The sequence below is a fragment of the Natrix helvetica genome (genome assembly GCF_964273705.1).
Source record: "Natrix helvetica genome assembly, chromosome: 1".
NCBI classification, from domain to species: domain Eukaryota; kingdom Metazoa; phylum Chordata; class Lepidosauria; order Squamata; family Natricidae; genus Natrix; species Natrix helvetica.
The window spans coordinates 79,062,111-79,086,699 of record NC_138548.1 but is presented as its reverse complement, the minus strand read 5'-3'; the positions used below and the strand labels follow the sequence as shown (position 1 = coordinate 79,086,699).

General features: G+C 40.0%; 1 protein-coding gene across 5 annotated transcripts in view; it reads right to left on the bottom strand.

Annotated features, from left to right (window-relative positions):
* Positions 1-24,589, bottom strand: part of MYBPC3 (myosin binding protein C3) — a 98,817-nt gene that overhangs the window by 17,595 nt on the left and 56,633 nt on the right. For all 5 annotated transcript variants that reach the window (XM_081953402.1, XM_081953398.1, XM_081953400.1 and 2 more), the window contains 9 exons: positions 24,142-24,171; positions 23,891-24,027; positions 17,148-17,231; positions 9,694-9,853; positions 8,216-8,320; positions 5,309-5,497; positions 2,820-2,954; positions 1,966-2,133; positions 1,041-1,129 (listed from right to left, as the gene is read on the bottom strand). In XM_081953402.1, the coding sequence (XP_081809528.1) occupies positions 1,041-1,129; positions 1,966-2,133; positions 2,820-2,954; positions 5,309-5,497; positions 8,216-8,320; positions 9,694-9,853; positions 17,148-17,231; positions 23,891-24,027; positions 24,142-24,171 (1,097 nt within the window). The remainder of the gene's footprint in view (positions 1-1,040; positions 1,130-1,965; positions 2,134-2,819; positions 2,955-5,308; positions 5,498-8,215; positions 8,321-9,693; positions 9,854-17,147; positions 17,232-23,890; positions 24,028-24,141; positions 24,172-24,589) is intronic.

The window sequence follows — 24,589 nt, the reverse complement described above, 5'->3', positions numbered from 1 at the left end:
CTCTAGTATGGCTTAAACTGCTCCATTTTACATTACAAGCAATTTAGTATACCACTCAAGACAAAATGCAATTAATTTTATAAGCCACAGTTTAGAGCTTCGATTTTCTCGTATTATGTGGCCATCCAGATACTGTCAAACACATTGGTATTTATGTATTTATTCATTTATTCAACTTACATGCTGCCCATCTCGCCTGGAGGTTCAAATACATAGATTTACTCAACATGTGTTAAACAAGTAACAGTTCAAATTTTTCACAGTTTGTCAAGTTTGGATAATTTAAAATGGGGATGGAGGATTCCAATCATTCTTTGCAGTTGCATTGGAGCAATAGAGGGAAAATTGTACAACTTGGATTATAGAGGATTCAACTCCTAAGATGAGTTGAAGTTTTTCATAACATATGAATAAATTATTGTCTAATTTCTATTTATCTTTCTATTTATTGCTTATCTTTTGATCTAAGCCAGCGTTGCTCAACCTTGACAACTTTAAGTTTACACACAGTGGCTGAGGAATTCTGGGAGTTGAAGTCCACACATCTTAAAAGTTGTCAGGGTTGAGAAAAATTGCCCTCAGATTCTAAATGGACCTTTTATATATTTTGACAATTATGAGATTTAGAAGTATCTCTTTTGTACAGCTTTTCACATTAGAGATAGAAAGCAGAAATAACTTATTCAGTGATGGCACAGAGTTTCTTTTCACTGGCTGTTCCTCAAAGTTCTTTCTGGCAGTGTACCTCCATACAAATATTCCTCTAGTAACATGGTAAAGATAGAGATGCTACTATTCTACTCAATTGAAGAGATATGACCACAAACATTGTCTTCAGCTAAATCAGAGATGGGCAGTGCTTATATAATTTTGTGGAAGGATGAAAATCTAGACCAGATGAGCTTTCACCCAATGATGAGGAAATTTCTTGACATCTGGATAAGAATTACTCCAGAGATACATAGGAATACTTGTTCCCACTGTCAGTTTCTTCAACGATAAGACTTTGCTCTATGATCAATAAAGACCCCATCACATACCTGGAAAGGAATTACAATGTTGATTGTATCACCAACTTTCTTCATTAAAGTTTGTCTGAGATTGCGTGGCAGCCTAATTTTAGGGCGCTCTGTAGTTCAAAAATCAAGTCAGAGGATAATTACTCAATTTCGGATTATTGTACATATACATTGTATTTGTGCAGAAAAATAAATGATTTTGACAATATGCATTAAATATTTAATAGAATGAAAAAGCCATAATTTTAAGCATATTTAATGGTGATTATTTGGAGGTGTTTTTTTTTAAATTTTGCCATGGCAAATGTGGCAAAGATACATGGAAAGAAGAAATCACACTGGGGTTCTAATTGTTCAATTAATTATCCATGAATGTAGGCAATTGTGAGAGAAGTAGGAATCTAAGAACATCTCAAGCGCTATAGATTGCCCATCCATATTCTAGTGTAAATCAGGTGTTCAATCCAGTTTTAGGAGATTCTGGACTCACATTAGAAAGCCAGATTCATATGGTTAAAACTGAGATTCCAATATGGAACCCAACTACAATAATATCTCTATAAAACTTTATTTGATACCAGCTAAGCAGCTTGGAGTATCTGAAAGTTTGCCAGATACTTTTAATGAGTCTACATATACTGCAATTCTTGGAGAATTTTATTTTGATTTCTTCAGTCAAAGAAATATACCGTGCCTGGTAGTGTCATCTTGACATTTGTTTGTAAATGGATGAGTGCCTCCCTGACAATTATTTTTGGAGCTTCCACAATATGCTTTCAAAATTCAAAATATTCCTTCTGGCCCCAGAAGTTTAGAAGACTGATGAATTTAAAGTATTAGGAAGAATGAACTGCAATAAACAAATTTATACTCCCTTGTACTCCAAGGAGCTTTTCATTAAAGGAATAATTATAAATGGCTTAAGGAATACTCTGGAGACACTTACGCAAGATCTCTTGAACAGTAACTGGTTCCTTAATCATTGCTGGTTGACTTGTCCCTGCTAAATTTATAGCAGTGATGCGAAAATACAATTTGTCTCCTGTAACCAAATCTTTAAGTAAGACAGATGTGCGTTCAGTGGGGCTAGGAAGAGCTGGAATCCATTCAGTGGCTGCAGATATTAAAAAAAACAAACTGCTAGATATTTTTAAAGCACATTTTTATAAGATTTTGTCTAATGGCATAATAATTCTATTTATTCAAAGTAAGTTCAACTTATTCAAAAGAAAATTCAGTAGCACATTATTTTATTAGGTGAACTTCAGACTGCTAACTAAACTTAACATAAATCTAAGGAACAATTAGAGAAGGGAGAGACGGTATTTTGAAACTGGATCTACTGAAAATTGCAGAGATCACAGATTGCTTTAACATTTGCTGTAATAAGTTAAGAATAATGACTGACAAGCTAAAAATGTGTAACAATCACTATCACCAAGTATATTAGTTCCAGTCATTTCCGTGGAGGTAGAGAGACAAACAAAATACGTAACTGCCAAAATTCAACCTATATATTTATACCCACTCTTGTAAATTAGTTCATATTCTGTTTGTCTCCCTATGGCAACTTGAGATCAGGTCAGAGATGCTTTGCGAGTTGATGCTGTTATCATCTCTGTTTCATCGACATTTTAGGAAATAGGCACCGCCTCATAAGAGAATCTATGTGATATTAGCCAATCTCCCTAATTATTCTTTCATAATACTGTGTCTGCTTTATCAATCAATGTCTACTTTAGTAAACCCAGCAAAACAGGTATTGTTTGTTTCTTTCAGAATACACCAGGGCTTACTCACATCCTTCTCTACAGTATTCAATATTGTAGCCATCCAATCCTCCTGCTCCAATCCTTTCAGGGGGTCTCCACTTTAGGGCAACAGAAGTGTCAGAAATGTCTTCTACAGTAAAGTGTGTTGGCTCACTTGGAGGAGCTAAACAAAATGCACGAGGCAAAGACTTTGCATGATACGTTAAACAACAATAGTATTTTCATTTTCCTTATTAAAAATGTCAGCTTATATTTTAAATTTTTGCAAAATGTAATTTAAAACTATAAAAGCAGAAGTACAATGTTTTTTTTAACAAAACCCCTGTTTCCGGTATGACACACAAAATATTTGTTAAAAATGAAGTAACCTATTAAAGCAATCCCTTTGAAGAATCTTAGACTTTGAAAGAGCTTCCATAAAAATGGACTTTCGACAGTGAAGACTTCATGCTTTTAGAAAAAACAACACTTTTATTGAAGATTATAATGATTTGAAGAATTTAACTGTGGTAGAAATAGTAATATGAACATCACATGGAGCTTGGTGGGTTAACAAAAACTTCTTACTTAGGTCTGGAAGATGACAGCCTTATTGTATCTTTAGAATAGGATTTCCTAAGGTGAAAATGGGTGAAGATGGAGGCTGCTGAATGCTATAGCACTGGCAGCATTTAAGCACTCTTGTGGAACAGAGCTTATACTTTTGGAGCTCACAATCGTATGGTTGGTTATGACTAAATAGATGGTGTGACATTTGCTAATTTGACTCAAGGAGAAGGCAGAAATTATTAGCTAGCATGTCAATAAAATATATATAATGAATGTTCTTGGCCCCAAAATTAACAGCTATAGGCAAGACAAGAAGGGATACCATATTGCTTTCTAATTGGAAATCAGTATTGGGGAGACAGATTTAGAGGCAAACAATTTTCTGGTTCAGTAGTTATCAAATAGAAGTATTTTGAAGCAGAGTTTTCCCGGTGCTATTATTCTATTCTCAACATTGTCGTCGTCATCATCATCATCATCATCATCGTTATTGCACCTAAAATATTTATTTATACTATGCTCGTTCTCAAAGACTTGGAGCAGCTTATAATTTTAAATATATTTTGCACAGATGACCTGCATTTCAGTCTTTGAGATTCCTCTTTACCAAATATTTCTCCATCTCAGTCTACAAAGTCTTCACATTTCACTGTGTGACATAATATTCAATACTCATTCAATAGCTGATTCATCCTCATTTTGTTCAGACGACATGCAATAAGGGAACAACACTTTTAAAAGAAGGTAGGTGGGTTATTTTTTTTTGTGCCATATGTGTGCTTATCATAAATTAGGCAGCTTAAATGTTGTGGTATTTAAACACATTGTGAACACTACTTAAAATATTTCAGCTATGCAGAATGTTCCACAAAACACATAACAAGCCTCTTCTCTTTTCAAAAAGGTTAAAAATGACACAACAGATGAAACACCTAATGTTAGCACCCAGCCTAACATTGTTGCGATAAACATATTTTCTCACTTGCCTTTCTGGAATGACATTCAATTAAAGCCAGTTTTTGAAAGTAATTTAAAAAAGGTGTGTGCATCACTCACACATGGATGTGAGCATGTTACCATAAAATGCACATTACAAACCCAGTGCCTCATCTCCAGAGTTGCAGGTTGCCCCTTATTTCTAATCTGGTAAACATGTTCTTATTCCATCAAAATCCTGGACCTTTTAGCTCATCTGTTTCCTGTGGGAATTCTTCAATTGTTTCCCGGACTGAATCTCCTTCTCCTTCTCCTTCTCCTTCTCCTTCTCCTTCTCCTTCTCCTTCTCCTTCTCCTTCACCAGTACAGTTGTTGAATGGCAACTGAAGAGCAGAGCTAATCGTGTTCTCTTCAACTATAATTTTCTCTGCTTGTCCATTCTTGGGGTCTTGGATTTCCACACCATTACTTTCAGAAAACTCTTCTTCTTCTTTATGGACTTCTATGAGTTGAGCCACCTCGTTGGTCATTGCAATGACTGCTGTACCTTAATTTCGCGAATGCTTCTTTCTCGCAATGACTCACAGAGTGTGCCCTTAACTCAAGGACTGCTTCAAAATGGTGTGGGTCATAATGATTATTTATAGAAAATCCATGGATATTTTCTTAATCAGATAGCCTTACAGCTCCACAGGGAGGTGGACTGGGTGGCATTAGTAGTTTACTACGACATTTGCATCCATAATGGAATGGGGGAAGCTGAGAGGCAATGGGAGGTCACTGCCAATTAGCTTCCCTCTCTTGTTCAGCCTAGCTTGCCTCTCACACTTCTAATTTTAACAGTTAGAAATTCATCAGCAATTTTATGAAACTGGAACCCCCATGCTCTCATTTTCAAGGACAGGTAAAAGGGAAAAAAATAAACTTTAAATAGTTATACATCAATGTTTTCTCTTCAAAATTGTTCATTTCTTTCTTGCGTTCTCAAGGAGGGATTACACATAATGCAACATGCATGTTGTTGACACTCACCAATTGGCATGAAAGGCTGTGAGGCAGGACTAGGCCGAGACATGCCAACTGAGTTCACAGCATAAATTCTCATCTCATAAACAACTCCTTCAATCATTCTCTTTGCTTCATATGTCAGATCCTTCAAAAGGTCAAAGTTCAACCTCATCCACCTGTAGCTCTTCTTTTTCTTCCTCTCTAAGATGTATCCTGGAAATCAAAAAGCAATTATAAGGGTATAGAGAAACTGCCTTGGGCCCATATAGCAGTCAAGTAACAAAGGGATAACCACTTTGCTTTTGATGGGCAGAAGCTTTCAAATCAGATTTTTTTTTACTGCATCCATATTCCATGCACATTTGTCATTTAGTCTTCATGTAACTAGATTAGGGAAGACAACACTAAATAATATCTGGATTCTCAATGCTCTATTATTTAGCAAATTAATTATTAAATTGAGATAAAAGCAAAAATAGTGTGAACGTAAGGAAACCTTGACCCTGAGTATTATTCAATTACATTTTGCTATTACAATGCCTTGTAGTTCATAAGTATTTCCTAAGATCAAGGCTAATTGTATTGTATATTAAAAGGATGGGATTCATAATACCACATAATGCCTTTTTGAGATACTTAACTAAGAGCAATCTTATGCATTAATCAGAAAGATTAATTATTAGAAATAGTTACATTTTGTTATTAAACATTTATAAAATAGTTACATTTTATTGTTTATTGCCTCTTAGTTCCCAGAAAAATAAGTTTTGTCTTTCTTACTATATATCTTAATTCAAGTTTATTTTAATAAACAGTGTCTGTCTTATAGCTGCATGTTTTAAAAATTGCTCTAAATCATCAGCCAATTACATATTTATTTCATTTACTAATGTCCAGTCAAATATCACATTGTTACACTGAAGTCACTCTCTCTTTTTCCTAACAACCTTTGCAGCATCCCTATAGTCACATGATTAAAATTTCAACGCTTGGCAACTGAGTCATATTTCTGATGGTTCCAGCATCCCGAGGTCATGCGATCCACACGATTGCGGTGAAACCGACTTGAAGTTGACTTTCTTCCATGGATGGAACTTTAATCCCTTGAGTTTCTGTAGTCCACTTACAAGTCATGTTGGGGTTTATATATTATTATTCTGTTCTCCTGCCTAATGTGTCATTATAGCATTCTGTGTAGAAGGCGCATGCACCATGACCAAGATGAAATTGTTCACCTCTGCTCTCATTTCTGAGAAATGTAAAAGCCTGAAGAAAACATCTGTCACTGCTGACAGAGAGACAGATAACATTTATTTCTTAAGGGGATATATTATCTCAGTTTTTATATTTACCATTATAATGGCTGATGTGGAGGTGTTATAAGGCACCCCACTTGGTTATAATGACCTAACCAAAAGCTGGATCGCTGAGAAGTCAATCTGCTTATACAAAAAATAGGCAATCTACAGATTATTGTGTAATTTAACAAGTTGTGACCTAATTTATTCAACCCAATAACAATACACAAAGTATTAAAAGCTCACTCGCTTGCACACCAATTGAAATAAAACATGCCAAGCCAACAGCCCAACTGATTACTCCTCTAATTCCTTTAAAAGTAGGGTAAACTATCCATGTGGATTGACCCCCTCCCCCCGGGTTTCTGTTTCTATTTTTAACACCCAGTTACAGCAAGAAGATTCAAAACTTGCAGTTGTGAATGTGATAAGACTTCCCAAGGTCTACATATAGGAGTGAACTTTATGCAAGGCAATTTGATGCACTATTGCTCTGGAGGAGATCTGATATTGTTCAATAGAGCTTACGCTCTTCTAGTCATCTTCAGGACTGAAGTGTTTTCTCTGTGAGTGATAGCAAGAATTGTTTTTACACTGAAATGCGTCGCTTGATTACATGCATAGGTATACTGTATGAAAGAAATACTATTAAGTCCATTGTTTTTCAAATTAAACATGTGAACGTGAAATACAATGCCTGCCCTTCATTGAGAATTCCAAGTGTCATGTCTATGCAGAGCCCCAAAATTGGAACTCGTCAATCAATATTCCTGTTCAGCTCTCTGTTTCCATTCAACAGGTCAGTGGGTGGAGCTAGCAGAATCAGGGACAGGAACATGGCTCCATTGCAGCCAATACACGTAACGTATTAACAGGAGACTTAGTCCCATATGTCTTATTAAAGCCATTTGAGCTGCATAATGCCTATGTTATTTTTGTCTACGGTCTAATCAAGAGGTAGACAGTCTGATCATAATGTGTTTAACCATGCCAGTATTATAAGACTGCTAGCTTAAACTCTATCTGTTCTGATGACAGTTCCTTCCTCTCTTGACACTTACCAGTCTCTTTGAAAAGTGACCTCTGCGCTGAAAAATGCTTTGCACACTACATCAGCTGCAAAAGAAATACGGGTGATTTCTATTTATGCTTTCCATATAATACCTGAAATTGATTGAAACCACTGGTTGATGGAAGTTGGATATTTTATTATGAGCTTAGATTCAAGACACCTTATACAGAGAAGGAAGGTGCTCCTGTTTTCTTTTGTATGCCTTAAGTAGCATGTTGTGAGTATGTTGCCCTTGAAACAACAGGTAAGGGAAATCAAAGCACTATCTGATTCTCTTTCAAACAGGTGCTTTGGAGCATATGAGGCATGTATGTTGCAGTTCACTACAATGCTTAATAGTAGCCATGTGTTTTTTCTAGGACCCCCAAGCTGCAATTTGCAGAAAAATGGTCTACTTTAAACAGTTGTAGACAGATGCTATTTTATATCTCCACACATTCCAAAGCATGTTTTTGAAACAAATCCAAGGCACAGCTCTGCCATTTTTCCCCTATAAGTAATTGACAAGAAATGTCTGCTCCAATTAAAAACTCTTCTGTTAAGATTATTGTGGATTCTTACCCAGTATTGGCTGTCCTCCATCATACTTAGGTGGCTGCCACTGTACTATGCAGTTGTCTTCACCAACATCAGAGATTTTAGGAGCTTCTGGTGGATCAGGTATATCTGGAGAAGGAGGGAAAGATGAGCCTGAAGTATTTTCTTTTACTAGTGCTTATTAGAATTTCTTCTTTTTAGTTAAAAAACTTGCTGTTACACAGTATAGTGATGACATCTGCCTATTTGGATTATTTTAAAGGACTCTTAGAGAAATGCAAGAGTAGGAGGTGCTCAAGAGTATGATTTCTCCATATTATCTCCAGTTTCAGGAGGGGAAATGTTACTGTTCCAATGAATATTGGTTTGCCCATGTGGAAACCAAATATTTGGAAAAAATAGACTGTTGTAGAAGGAATTCAATTCAATTCATCCCCCTCCCTCCCCCTCCCTCCCTCTCTCTCTCTGAATCTGAATCTGAATCTCAGGGGAGATAATCCAAAAATCTTTCAATGACACTGTAATGACTTAAAACAGTGTTTGTCAATCTTGGTGGTTTTAAGCCAGTGGACTTCAACTCCCAGAATTCCCCAGCCAGCAACCCATCTAAAAGTCATCAAGGTTGAAAAACACTGACTTAAGTCATTACTGTGTCACTGAAAAATTTAACTTTGAGTTAAGCTTATGAATGAGCTTTGGGCCTAAGCAATCTTGCAAGGTTTAGCTGTATTCTTGTTTTATGGAACTTTCATTATTGTATTGGTATTTATATCAAGAAATTCCTTCTTAAATTTTTTAAAAAAGTTTCTTAGTAACATTTTGAAGGAAGGGGGATGTCCTGTTGTAACTACTATATTAGTCACAACATTTCTCCATCTATAAAACAAATGGTATGATCAGATTAAATGCTTAAAAATGAAAAGAAAGCCAATCTGTTGAGACTTCACCCACATGCTATATTTTTAAATGACATGAGATAGAAAATATGATTTTATTCAACCCAGAAATAAGATAGTGGAGAACAATTAATTGCCAAGCCAAGTGACCAAGAAACATATTTGAAAGGTGTATTTACTATGCTCTTGGATTGTGAGTATTTCTGAGATTATTCTCAGTTCACTCCAGATGACAAAAAAGAGCTAATTTAGGCAACAATTTCACAGAGATTGTTGTTATTCCTTGAAAAAACACTCACTGAGAGCAGTGACTCAGCAATGTAATTTCTCTATTTGGAGTTTTACTTAACAGCAGTGTTTCTCAACTTTGGGCATTTTAAGAAGTCTGGACTTCAACTCCCAGCATAGCTGGCTGGGGAATTCTGGGAATTGAAGTCCAGTTCTCTTAAAGTGCCCAAAGTTGAGAAACACTGACTTATAGGAAAGGGGACAGTTGAATTGTGTGATCCCAGCTGTTGAGTCTCTTCTCCATTGGAAGATATAAAGACATGAGATGAACTGACAAAAGCTTACTTCATGTACTAATCCGATATCGGTCTTGCTTACCAATAACTTTTACAGTGATATCAGCTGTGTCTTCTCCAGCTGGATTTTTCAGGGCAACTCTGTAGATTCCCTCATCTTCCTTCTCAGCTCCTTCAATAGTAAACACACAGTGGTCTTCGTATGTTTCCACGTGGACTCGACCTTCCGAATCAGAAAAGGGCTGTGAGCAAGTTCAGAAAAAAGTACGTTAGTTTCAGTGGGTGTATGGAATCGGACCAAGTTTTTTTTTTTTTATGAATAATTTTTTATTGTTTTTGTCTTTTTATCACATATTACACTCTTTATATCAACAGTTTGTACAATGTTACATCGTCGTATCTATGTATGTTTTCCTCTCTTTACCATATATTACAATCCTTATGTCATTTTATCTATACATTTTTATGATATTTAACATATTTACCTATTTTTATATACAGTTCTATGTTTATTTATGTATATTGTTTTCGGCTTAAATGTTTTTCTTATTATCCAACCATTCATACCACTTATTCCAAATTTTGTAGTATTCCGATTCTTCTTTGTCCTGTAATTTTTGAGTTAGTTTGTCCATCTCTGCGCACTCCAAAGTTTTTTTTATCACTAATTCGTCTGGTGGTGTATTGTTTTGCTTCCAGCATTGGGCGAAGGCAATTCTAGCTATAGTTAATATATGTGTTAGTAAATATTTAATTTTTTTTGTATAGTTCCCTTTAATTATTCCTAAGGAATCGGACCAAGTTTTTAATTAGCATTTAAATAGTTTGGTACACATTACTGAGGTTATATTTGCACCATCATAATCTGAATGTGTAAAAGAGAAAAATAAATAGGTAGACAAGCAGAAATATTTATTTTAACAGATGGTCTGGGGAAGAAACAGCTGAGAAAAGCTATCAGGAAGCAATGGAGTGGGGGCTTCCAAGGGCATATTCACTTGGCCAGATTGCCCTGTTGCAAGAATGATCCACCCATCATTTCGGGAGGGTAGGATTGGATGTCATATTCCATGCCAGTAGTTCCCAACGTGGGGCCCACACCCCAAAGGGGGGCAATTTGAACCTTGTTTAAACCAATGTAATAGACTTATAGGCTTCCTCTGCATGGGTAAAGTTAACTTTTTGAGTAAAGTAAAAATTATATGTCACAGGGGGAGGGCATCAGGATTTTAGAGATGCTTAGGTGGGGCATGGCCCCAAAAAGGTTGGGAACCACTGCTCTACGTAAACCATCCCTATTGCAAATGTGACATACACACACACACACACACACACACACACACACACACAAAATCTGTATTTTTCTGCTCTGTGTTAAAAACTGTGTTTTCCAGTTAGTGTCAGTACAAGGACTAGATATTTTCTTTTAGCAAACTTAATACATTACGTTATGTAGTGACAGAAACACTCCTACTCAAGGAACAACTTAGCTTAGTGGTTGAAGCCCTGCAGCTTACTAATACCTGCTTCAACTATTACAAATGTTCCATAGCAGAGTGGTTATAGCATTTGCTTGATATATAAGAAGTTACCGGTTCAAAACACAGCAGGCAAGGGTCTTTTATTACTATTTTTCTCCTAGGCTTCCTACTTTTTTGCTGGGCATTTTCCTTCTTAAGTTCCAGCACTGTACAACTGAAACACCAGAGCTTGTTTTTCCTTTCCTTTTTCTTTTAAATCAGCTCCCAAATAGTCCACATGAATAAGTACAACAAAATCCTTTGTGTTTTACTTCAACTGATTGGAAAATTCCAGGAGAACTTATTGAATAATGCAGTAATGTTCAAGGTAAGAAAAATAGTAATTAAAAACCCTCATTTCAATGGGGTTTCAAATTAGTGCCATTCTGCATGCCACGTTAACATTATAACTCCCTTCTACTGAAATAATTCTGTAACAATAGTTGCAATAACATTATTGAGCCAAACAGAAAAATGCAAGAAAGAAGTTTTTTATTTTAAAGAGGGCTTATCTTCTTGAATATATGGACATTTTAATGCAACCACTATCTATATATAAATATAACTCTGTATACATACTGTATATTGTACGCACACAAAAATTCTATATGCTCACTATATTTATATACATAGTCCATACAAAGGAAAGTGATTGGTAACTTTTCTTTTCTGAGAAAATTAGTACTAGAACAGTACTAGAAGAATTGTAGTGAACATCTGGCAAGTCATCAACCGTGCATCCCATCTGGCAGAATTTTCTTAAACCAGCTTTCTATCTCTCTGACCTCAGCATGGATAGCAGCAGCTTAATGGTGCAGTACAAATATGTGCTAAATTGCATTCTCGTTTCTACAAAATTTAAATATGCTAAGAGCTCTTTTTCACTTTAAATGTTCATGCAAAATGGTGTCATTTTATTTATAATTAAAATGAAATCAAGGAAATAATTCAGTTTGATTTTAACTGAGCAGACTCGTTTGAATTACACATGCTGAGAATTTCATTTAGTTTACCTTACATCACTTAATATTCTGGAGTCAGTCCTACAGTAAGGAGCTGAGAGTAGCAAGGAATAAAAGAATTGGGATTCTGTGATAGGTCCTATTTTTCTCCCCAAATAGCTAAAATCTGGATACACTGAATACTCTTTGGAACTGATCCAGATTGATCCTAAGAAAATAATTGCGCTCTTTCTACCCCATCATTTGAAAATAAGAAAGTCTAAAAGTGTTAGATCGGCAAGAAGCAGCAGGCGAGAGGTGCAAATGAGTTTCAGCACTTTTTATTGCAAGAGTAAGTGACTGCACTCTGCCGGCTGGGCTGCTGGAGCTCGCCTTTTAAGGAGCTGAGATGCCATTTCTTTGCGGGACTGCTTCGGATGCAGCTACATGTTTGCAGCTTGGGTTGGACGGTCATCCCTCAATCTTTTGGCTTCTGCTTCCCGGCTGGTGGTTGAGCATGCTCCACGGGGCGGAGATCTGGGGTTCTCCAGGCGTTGTTCTGAGCTGCCGGGTGTGGTCCACTCGCCCTGGTTCCTCAGTTCAGCATCCCCCAGGCGGTGTCGGAGCTGGTTGATGTGCCTCCTCCAGATTTGTCCATCCTCTAGCTCCACTCGATATGACTTCGGCCCGGTGACGGCCACAATTCGGCATGCCAGCCAAGTTGGGTACCCGGCATAGTTGTGGGTGAATACATGGTCATTTATGTTAACTCCTGGGTTGGTCGAGCGGAATCCAGGGGGTTCTCTGGAAGGTAGTCCAGGTGGTACCGGCCGAGTCTGGACCTCAGTCTTCTACCCATCAACAGCTCTACTGGGCTTTTGTTGGTGGTCACATGGGGGGTGATATGTTGGGTGAAAAGGAATTGGTCAACCTTTTCCTGCCAGCTTCCTGGTCCCATTCGGGTGAGGGTTTCTTTTGTGAGCCTCACCGTTCGCTCGGCCTGTCCATTGCTCGCCAGATTGAATGGGGCGATGAGAACACGCCGGAACCCTTGGTCTGCGAGGAAAGCCTCCATCATCTTGGCGGTCAGTTGTGGGCCGTTGTCGGAGACCAGGGTGTCAGGTAGGCTGTGGGTTGCAAAAAGTTTCCGAGAGCTCTGATGGTTGATTGCATGATAACGACCTCCAGCCATTTGGAGTAAGCATCCACCACGATCAGGAACGTCTGCCCTTCCACTGGTCCTGTGAAGTCGATGTGGATGTGTGACCACAGTCCCTTGGCAACTTCCCACTCTCGCACGGGTGCCCGGGGTGGGGCTGGTTGTGTCTCCTGGCAGGGTCTGCAAGTGGCTACCCACTCTGTGATGTCCTTATCCATATTGGGCCACCAGATGTAGCTCCGGGCTAGTGCCTTCATCCGTACTATCCCCGGGTGACCCTCATGGAGGGCTTCAATGGCTCATCTCCTCAGCCTCTGGAGTACGATGACTCTCTCCCCCCACAACAAGCAATCCTTGATAGTTGATAGTTCTGCTTGCTTACTCTGGTAGCTCTGGAACTCCTCACTCAGCTTCTCCTGTGGCCATCCCCTCAAAATCCAGTTCAGAACCTTTCATAACCCCTTGTCCTTTTGTGTGTGCTCAGTGATGTCTCTGGTGGTGACCGGTCTGGCTGGGTCAACATCGATTAGCAGTACCGTGGTGGTAGGGGTGGGGTCTTCCACCAGTTCCAGTAATGGGCAATGGCTGAATGCATCGGCGTGGCTGATGTCCTTCCCTGGGCAGTGGATCAGCTTGTAGTCGTATGCCGTGAGGAAAATGGCCCATCTGGTAATCCTTGGAGACATGTACGATGGGGTTTGTTGGTTCCTGGTGAGGGGCTTATGGTCCGTGATGATTTTGAAATGTCTGCCATACACATACTCATGGAATCTCTTGATCCCTGCGACTGCAGCCAAGGCTTCCTTATCAATGTGGCTGTAGTTGTGTTCAGCCAAGGACAAGGTCTTGGAGTAATAGGCTATTGGAGCCTCCAATCCATCCGGTAGGCGATGGCTGAGGACCACTCCGACTCTGAAGGGGACACATCACAGATGATCCGAACTGGCAAAGTATGGTTGAACTGGATGAGCACACTGTTGGAGAATAGGAGCTCTTTTACCGCTGCGAAGGCCCAGTCTTCCTTCTGTCCCCAGGTCCATGGCTCTGTCTTTCCCAGGACCTTGTGCAGCGGCTCAGCAATGGTGGCCTTCTGTTGTAAAAAAATACTATAAAAGTTCAATAGTCCTAAGAAGGCTTGGAGCTCTGTCTTCTTCCTTGGGATGGGGGCGTTTCTAATGCCCTTTACTTTGCTGTCGGTAGCTGCCAGACCCATCTATGAGGTATCCCAGGAACTCTACCTGCCTCACGCCGATTTTACATTTCTTTGGGTTCACTTTAAGTCCCTTCTCCTTGAACCTCCCCAAAGTCTCGTGCACCTGTTCCATCAGCTGCTCTATGGAGTCCCCTGAGATGACACTATCCCGGGATTCCTTGCAGTAGCCACTCCATTAAACATGAAACAGTCCTTGGGCTACGCTGACTCCAAACTGCAGTCTGATGCATTTGAAAGCCCCCCTGTGGGTCACAATCGTCTGTGCTTCTGTGGTGGCTTCGTCCACAGGCAATTGTTGGTATGCCTGGGCCAGGTCCAGTTTGGTGAATATTTTCCCACTTCCTAGGGAATGTAACAGATGTTGCACAACTGGCACCGGGTACGAGCTTTGCTGTAAGGCCTTATTTAGCGTACACTTGTAATCTGCGCAGAGGCGGATGGAACCATCTGGCTTCACAGGGGTGACTATTGGGGTTTCCCATACCACGTGGTCAGTCAGCACGAGGATTCCTTGCTCAATTAGTTCATCCAATTGCTCATCCACCTTGGGCCTTAGAGCAAAGGGGACCCTTCAGGGTTTGAGCCTGATGGGGGTTACATGGGGGTCTAGGTTAAATGAAATGGCTTTCCCCATATATTTACCTAGGCCCCCATCGAAGACGTCTGTGAACTCTGCCAGTAGCTGATCCAGGTCATGGGTTGAGATTCGATGCAGGCCGGTGATGTCTAGCCCAAGGGGCTTGAACTATTCCACTCCCAGTAGGGACTGCTGGTGGCTGACGATTACCGTGAGGGGTAGATGGCCCTGGAATTTGTGGAACACCACCTCAACCTCCATTCTTCTTAGGACTTAGATCTGGTTCCCCTATTAGTCGTTGAGCTGGACGTTTGGTGGTTTGAGGAGCTTCTTGCTGGCTGTCGAGTTCAATTTCTTAATGTTCTGCCAGGACACGATCATAAAATATGATCCTGTGTCCAGCTCCATCTTGCATGGTCCCCCTTCAATGATCACCGTGGCATGGAACTTTCCCCCTTCGTAGGCGTCTGAGTGGCCCATAGTAGTGTGATGGCTCTCCCTCTGGGCTTGGTACTGTTCCTCTCTCCACCTATTCCACTGTTGGCTGGGCTGTGGGTTGTTTTGTCTCCCCTGCGGAACCGTGGATCTTGGATGGGATGAGGTGGGATGGGATGCTCTGCATGCTTCGGCAATGTGGCCTTTCCGCTGGCATCTGCAGCAGATGACTTCCTAGAAATGGCACGCCACTCTTGAATGGAATCCCATGCATCTTGGGCAATGTGGCTGCCTGCCCTCTATGTCCCTTGCACTTTGTCTCCTCTCTGGGTACATGTGGTGGATGGTGTCGGCATCGTCCCTGTCATCATTGTACTCTGGAACTTTGGATGCCCAGTTGGGTTCCCTGAACATTTGGTGTACCCCACTGGTTTTCCTTACGTGCGCTGCTGAGTTATCTGATGAGTCAGCTGCCCGGGCTTCCTCGACCACATCCTTGAATGAGACTCGCCTTCTGATTAGCAGTTTCTTGTGCAAGGAGAGGTCTCTCATTCCTAGGATGATCCGGTCCTTCATCATTTCTTCTGGGTTGATGAATTCGCACTGTGTCGCAATTTCTTGGAGGCTGGCCACAAAATCATTCACCATCTCTCCTTCCTGTTGGCATCAGTGGTAAAACTCGTTCTGGCTCACCATGGGGGCAGCAGATGACATGTAGTAGTCTTCCAGGGTGTGTTGTAGGGTTGTCCATGTGACGGTCTCGACGTCTGCTGGGGCAATTAAGGTCTGTGCCATCTTATAGATTTTTGTTCCGCAGTAAGTTAGGAATAATGCCCGCTTCCTATTGTCCGGCTGGTCCTAATAGTCATTGGCTTCCAGGAACATCTGGAAACGACCCATGTAGGTGTGCTAGTCCTCTGTTTGTGGGTCAAAGCTCGCTGGTGCAGGGGATGCTTGCGATGCCATCTTGTGCTGTGGTGCAGGGTCTTGGTCCTTGTGCGAAATGGCTGCTCGTCCAACCAAGGTTCTCAGGCCCCTTTGTCCTTTGTCGCCAGTGTTAGATCGCCAAGAAGCAGTAGACGTGAGGCGCAAGTGAGTTTCAGCACTTTTTATTGCAAGAGTAAGTGACTGTGCTCTGCCGGCTGGGCTGCTGGAGCTCACCTTTTAAGCTGCTCCGGCAGACCAGCCGGCCAATGACAGTAGTTTAAACTTCTTGGGGTTTGGGCAACCAATCCCCAATGAGCATGTTGAAAACATGTAAATTTAACAAAGTACGTCCGTATGTAACAAAAAGGGCTTATTTTCTTTTTTTCCTCATTTATCTTTCTGCATGGCTAACAAAGGATCAGCAAAGTCATTCCAAAGCCGATGTGGGATTATTGCCAGACAACGTATGCTTGCACAGAAGTACACGCTTATTTACACAAGACTACCCTTTCAGATGGGTGGTACTTCATCATTGGGAGCTAAAAGAAGTGCTAAAAGGTTCAACAGTTTGAGGAATAGTACTTTAAGCACCACTGAATCCAGAGAGACAATTCAAATTAAAAGCTCTAAAGCTATTATTATTGCAAGTTAACAATTTACATAACTATTCTGAACGTCTGAATTACTGCAGGGATCACTGGGTTGCAAACATTTGTCAAAAGGGAGATCTATCTGCCTGACAGTTTGAAAAATGAAATACTTGCCTTCTCATTGTTAGTCAAATCACCACATGTGCCCTTCAGGTCCATAGAGTTTGAGCCACCTTTTATTAGTTCCAGTTCATTATTCTGAAAGAGAAATGAAGCAGAAGGAAAAAAAATAGGCTTCATGTTTAAAATCAAAGAAAGTAGCCAGATTTGTTATTAAATGATTTTACCTATTGCTTTAGAGGACAACCCTCAGATAAGATGAAGAATATAGCAGCAGACAGCTTAAGACTAATTATGTGCAATCAAGTTGTTTTCAACTCCCAGTGACCACATAGATGTTCTTCATTCCCTAATCTTAAAATGAAGGTATGAATAATCTCAATAGTAAAAGAAAAAATACCTCTTTTACTGATCACACTGTTTCATAGTCAAGCAAATGCAACATCAACGGACAGACCATTGCAAGATCAAAATGTGTAAAGTTCACCCTTGAAAGGTTGTTTTCCCATTGTTTCACCTGGTCTTTCAACTCCTAGGCTAATGTCACAGCAAACTGCTGATATGGTTAAGAAAATAGGCCCAAATATGAACTGTTGACCCATTAGCATTGCTGGCTTACATGGAATTGGGAAGTAATAGAGATTGGCTGCCAAAATGAATGGGAAGTTTTTCAGGGTTTTATGTATATTTGTAACTATTATTAAGTCACCCTTGCCTCACACAACATCCTCTCAGACTCACTCCAGTGTTTTTGGCAACACAATATATGCATAGAAGGGCAGGAAATGTAAGAGATGGGAAATACTACCTTTTATTTTGTATTTTTTTTAAAGAAGTTGGGAGAAGGATGTTTGTTTGGGTACAAACTTGTAGGAAGGCAAGGCAAGGCAAGGCAAGGGATTTAGTTATTCACCATTTTGAAATAACATTGAGTAAATGCTGTTGACACATTGTGTGCAAATATTAGATCATGTTGTGCTTAGAGCCATTCTCAGGGATTTTTTTTAAAAAACTGGGTTTAGAATTAGGAAATGAAAACTCAGGAGGAAGGGAGAAAACCCACAAAAAAGGTGGTCTAATTCTGCTTAAAGTGATTTTGTTTGAAAAAGCTAAATCCTAATTGTGAATTATTAAGACTGATGCAGCCAGCGGCAGTGGTTCTTGGCATTCCAAATACTTGGACCAGGCCTTAATAGCAATAGTAATAGCACTTAAACTTATATATCGCCCACAGTGCTTTACAGCACTCTCTGGGAGATTTACAGAGTCAGCATATTGCCCTCAACAATCTGGCTCCTCATATTACTGACCTTGGAAGGATGGAAGGCTGAGGCAACCTTGAGCTAATCAGGATCGAACTCCAGGCTGTGGGTAGAGTTAGCCTGCAATACTGCATTCTAATCACTGTGCCACCAAGTGGTTTAAATAAAATTGTGTGTACTATAGTTATGCAGAAAAATAAAACAGGTTCAAATTCTATGCTCCACTGATCATGAAAGATATGAGATCCTTAGTAAGACACTTTTCTCACTTGCATTGAATTGCAGCACAAACACAATCCTGTAATCTCTTCTGATGTGCCCTCATGCAGTTGCCACCCTATATCTGAAGCAGTCATCCTTAGCTCTATCAGCATCAGAGAAGTTTCCCCCTTTTGGTTTTGCTATAGATACAGTCTGAGATGCTTTATTAGCAATTCTGGTAGGATCAGTCTGGCATCTATTGCCAACTTTGGTATAGACATGGCCCCTTCATTTTGGTCCTAGAGCAGTGTCCTTCAGATCCCTATGGATAGTGGGAGAGTCTATTTTTCTCAGAGTGAATTCTCTCTGTTTAGTCATGAAGTCTTTGAGAAGGTCGTGGGTTTAGAGAGTTGGCTTAGAGATTTCATTAGCTGCGGAAGAAACAGAGCTGTAAGATAAAATATCTGCAGCCATTATTTGAGTTTTTAAACAGAGGCAAGTGTGCTTCCGTAATAGTGCTATACCTGTGTCCCAAGGGAGCCTAATAATGAGCAAATAAAATTTAATATTTGGACTTCTGAATGTACATGTGCAATAAATATTTGTGCAAACCTCAAAGGTGCTTTTTATTTGAAGATGTTTTGCTTCTCATCCAAGAAGCTTCTTGGGTGAGAAGTGAAACATCTTCAAAGAAAAAACAGAAAGTCCAGTTGCCTCTTGAAAAAGCACCTTTGGGACAATCATGACCTGGATGACTGAGAATCTCCATAGACATTTGTGCAAAACGAACATGAATTGAGGTAGGGGACAGATTTATTAAAATGTGCTTCACCTCCATCACAATCCCCATCTCATTAAGGACATTAAGGAGAGTGATTGATAGATGTCTTTTCATTAACTATGATTGGGTGATGGGAAATGATTAGAGTTCATGAAAATAAAGGGGGAGGGGAGCCTATCAATCCTTGCCTTTAACATACCTGCACCTGATAAAGACAGAACTGTTCTCTCCCATCATGGGATTTGGAATGTGGCATGGTACAGATATTTAGCCAATTTTATGCTACTATAATTTTTTGCTACCTCAAATGCCGATGGTTAGCTTTACTGTGAGGAACAGTGTTGTGGAAAAGAACTATCCTAAATTGTTCCTTTCCTGTATTTAAATAAACATGTCCTTGTGAAATGAAGATTGAGATCAAGATGCAGGAAAGATAAAATGCTAAACACAGGAAAAGATAATTTTTTTAAAAAAAGTTTCAAAGCATAAATTCTCAGGAAGAATATGAAGAGAGAAAGCGAACTAGTATTAAAAATACAAACCAGAAGAGGTCAGCCTTGTTCTTTCCAAACATAAAAGGTAAGCAAAACATCTTAAAAGTCGTTTAAGAGTTAATAACACATACTTTTTTATTATTTATAATCCAGAACGTTTTCTTGAACTTCTGACACTTCTTGTAATAACTGAAAACTGCAGTATGTTGTTTCATGCAACCATCGAGAATTTTGGAATCGCTTGTAGATTACCAAGAATTAGAAGTAATTATACACTTTATGTATTTTTAGAAAAGCCAAGAATTTTAGGTGCCAAAATACAGCTCCCAAATTGGGTTCATCTTATCCATGAATGAGTTTATCTGCAAACATATATCGCAGGTTTTTCCCTTAGCTCTTTAAAAATACTCAAATATATGGTCTATAAATGGCCATGGATAAGCCCATTTGTGGATAAACAGACATTCAAATTAAAAAAAATGTTGAGGGTTTGCTCATCTGTAGATGGTGCCTTTTTCATGGTATTTAAAAAAAATGATGGTTGTGTTATTGGCAGATTGGCTTATACACCAATATATATGGAATGTTTATAATTTCTTATGTGCAATCTATTTATGTAACATACTCCTCTAAGCCTCATTTATTTCAGACCATCCAATAGACATGCTTAAAGTACACACTTTCTAACTATCTTCACAAACTGGTGAGCCAACGAGAGAAAGTAACTACAAAAATATCTGTCTGTTTTAAATAAGCATCTTCATCAGGTAATAGTAACTATATAAAAAAGACTATTGCTGTAATAGCCTATATTGACTATTGCTGTGTAGTATATACCAGCGGTCTCCAACCTTTTGGGCACTAGGGACCAGTTTAATGGAGAAAGGTTTTTGTTTGCACGGCATGACTGTTGGTATGCCATGGACTAGTGCTAGTCCCCTCACTAGGGTTTGGTGACCCCTTGCCTATACTGTGTCATGGAAGATTGTTGGGAGTGGGAGCAATATGTTGCAGCTGTCATCTTGATTTTTTTAAAACCACATTCTTTGGACACTACTGCCTGTTATGAATGCCAGTCTTGCCCCAGTCTTTTGCAAAGGTGTTCTCATATACAATACAGGTACAAACCTTGAAAGCTGACCATCAACCTTTTAGCTTCTTAATTACCAGTTCCCTAAATCAGGGCTTAAAACAAAGATAGGCAGTGACGTGCAGTGAGGTTTATGACTGGTGAGGCACTGACACAGTGCTGGGTTTCAAATATTTTTAGACTTGTGGACTTCAACTCCCAGAATTCCACAGCCAGGCATGCTCAGTTCCAATTTAAAGCGACAGCATTTGTTTTTCTCCTTTGCTCCTTCTTTCTTTTTCTTTTTCTTCTCCTTCCCCTCCTTCCTCCCTCTCTCCCTTCCTCCCCCTCTCTCAAACACACACACACACACACGTTGGATTGGACTATCTCTCCTACCCCTTCCCTCTCTCACTCACTCTCAAACAAACCCCCCCACACACAAAAGTTGGATTGGATATCTTTTCCAGTGGCTTGAAAGCAGCTCCTCTGCCATCCCCCCCCCCCATTCCCCTGCTGCCTTTCCCAAACACCTCCACCATTGCAAATGCAGCCTGCTGTCTCGGTGGGAAATGCCTGGAACACAATAAAGCCCACCCACCATCTCCTGCTGGCAGGCTGGGGTGAGAGGAGAGGCAGAGAAATCGGAGGGGAGCCGAGCCGAGCCTTCCAAAAGAAAGAGGCTGGGGGGAAGTATGTGTACTACAGCATGGCTCTTTGCCTGGCTTCCTGCCTCCTCCTGTGGTCTCCTCAGTGCTCACTTGTGCTCTCCCTCCCCAAGTGTAGTTTGATTGAAGGTGGAGCCACGTTGCCTTTTCAAACTTGTAATCAGTGAAGCTGGGCTAGATTTTTATATAGTTTTATCCAGCTGTGTGTGTGAGAGAGAGAAATGAAGGGGGGCCTGGAGAGGAAGTCACTACACTTGGGGAGGGAGAGCACCAGTGAGGTTAAGCAGAGTCATCCACGGTGAGGCAGCAACTAGCTCAGCTTTTTCCTTTTACTTTTTTTTTCATGATGAGAGTGGTGAGGCTGTGCCTCACTTGCCTCATCTGACTGCACGTCACTGAAGATAGGTAACTTGGTTTCTCTTGATATTCAAAATGCAGCTCTCTGGTTCTTTCCCACTGTCTCCAAGGGCCGTGGCTAACAGGAATTGAATACCCAGAGGACACATGAAAGGGTTGTTCTACCTTCTCACAAAAGAAGGCAACCCTTTGATTTTCACACAATTAAGGCAAAAGATAGAAAGTGCCTTTCTAGGCTGGTTAATTTCATTCAAACATCTGAGAAGTCATTCTGTAATCTAAACAAGTCATACCTATGCACAGGAAGGATTTATACTCTGAACTGCTTGATGCTGTTTGTCTGATGAAGGGATATTAATAAAACAGGACAGGGGTTGTGGTTTTGTGATCAATTGGAATGGCATGGGCAGACCAAAACTCCTCAATCCTTATAGCAGCTCTTTGAACGATAACATGATTTCAATAGAAGTGATTCAAAATGGATGGTAGGATTAATCCTTCTAGCATGATGCTCAATTATTTCAGAGTACAAGAAACAGTGGGTGAGAGTAAATTATCAGAGAGCAATCAACAATAGCCTTTGTGCCTGTTCAGATTGTCAAGTCAAGTGCATTTGAAGTACATGAGGATTTATCCAGAACCAAAAGGTGAAGGCCAGAAAATCCAATGGTTGCTTAAACTTATATGAGCAGGAACAACAATAAATTGCTGCAGGAAGAATTCATGCTATTCAAGATTTCATTCAAGATTTCTGTTGTATTATCTATCTCCCCATTTTAATTGGACTTTTCTTTATACTCAGCCAGTATTCAATTTCTCCTCCACATTTCTCTCTCTGGGATCCTTGCTGCTTTCTGAGCTTGGGGGGTGGGGGAAGGAGCAGAAAAGACAAAAAGGAGAATGAAAGGGAGAAAGAGGAGGTGGGGGATAGTGGGATCCTTGCTGCTTTCTGAGCTTGGGGGGGGGGAGCAGAAAAGACAAAAAGGAGAATGAAAGGGAGAAAGAGGAGGTGGGGGATAGTGGGATCCTTGCTGCTTTCTGAGCTTGGGGGGGGGGGAGCAGAAAAGACAAAAAGGAGAATGAAAGGGAGAAAGAGGAGGTGGGGGATAGTGGGATCCTTGCTGCTTTCTGAGCTTGGTGGTTTTCTTACAGACATTTCATTACCAAACTAGGTAACATCATCAGTGCTGGAAGGGGGTGGGGGGGAAGGAACAGAAAAGACAAAAAGGAGAATGAAAGGGAGAAAGAGGAGGTGGGGGATAGTGGGATCCTTGCTGCTTTCTGAGCTGGTGGATCTGAACCCACAACAAATATCTTGATGATGAAGTACAAGAATGGTACCATTTTAGCTGTATAGACATCTACCGATAGAGTATTAGAAAGAGAGGGGATGAATAAACTTGGAGCCAAACTGAATGGGTATTTTTATTGCTAAGATAATGTATATGCTTGGAGAACGAAAAAGAAAACATTTCTATAATATTTTACATTAAAATTATATTTTCAAGTTAAGAATTTCTTTGAGGGGCCCTTGGTGCTCTCTGAGATTCGTTGTTTTCTTATAGATGTTTCATTACCCAAACTAGGTAACATCATCAGTGCATTGCAAGAAAACAACCAAGCTAACAGAGCACCAAGGTCCCTTCATTTCAACCCTTATCTACAAATATTCTCCTTTATTGGTAAGAATTCATTTTTTTTAAATCAAATAAGAAATTTGTAATAAGCTACATAGGCAACTGTGATTTAAAGTAGCGGCCCCCAACCTTTTGGGCACCAGGAGAGAAGTTTTTCAGAGAGAGCATGGTTTCATGTGCTGCTTGCATCCTGCAGATGGGGCTTCGCTTGTCTGTATGCCCCGTATCTGGCATGCCATGGCCGGGGACTGGTCCACAGACTGGGGGTTGGGGACCCCTCATTTAAAGAACCAACTATGAAACCCTGGCATTTTTAGACTGGTATTACCTTGTTTATTTTCTGCCAAATCACTTCAGGGACTGGGTCCCCTGAGATGGGTACATCAAGTCTCAGCTTATTTCCAGCTACCACAATAATGGTGTCTGGAGTTTGCCCCATGAAGTCCAGACGAATTTTGGGGGGTTCTGCAGCAAAAGCATAGAAATCATTTTATGACATAAACAAGGGCTCTTCTAAAACGGGGGATAAAATATGGTTCTCATTTCATAAATTAGTATAAATAAAAAAGTTGTCCTTACCTTGTCTAGGCACAAAGTCAATCTTAATCTCTGCAACAAAAGAAAGGGGGGGGGAGGAGGGAGAGAAGGAAAAATGATGAAATATGTTTGGTAGCTACATACTTGAAGCAAGAATTTATTAAAAAAAAAAAACTGGTGAAAGAATGTGTGTTGCCAAGGAGACTGTGTGAGAGGACAGAGAAGGGGATTGCAAAGCAGAGTAATAAAATAAATGCAATAATGATTCAATACTGTCATTAAGTTTGATCTATTAATGGCTCCAATGCCATTATGCCATTGACTCCAAAGCCTTGGTGATCGGGAGGAGATGGGGAATTGTCAACGGGAAGCCTAAAGGATGGCTCACAATTGCCAATCCACTATCTTTTTAATTGATGCCCCACTAGCATGTTTCAAAGTTTCAGCCTGTCCCTTATTTTTCCTCTAAATATTGCATTGTGGCTGCAAA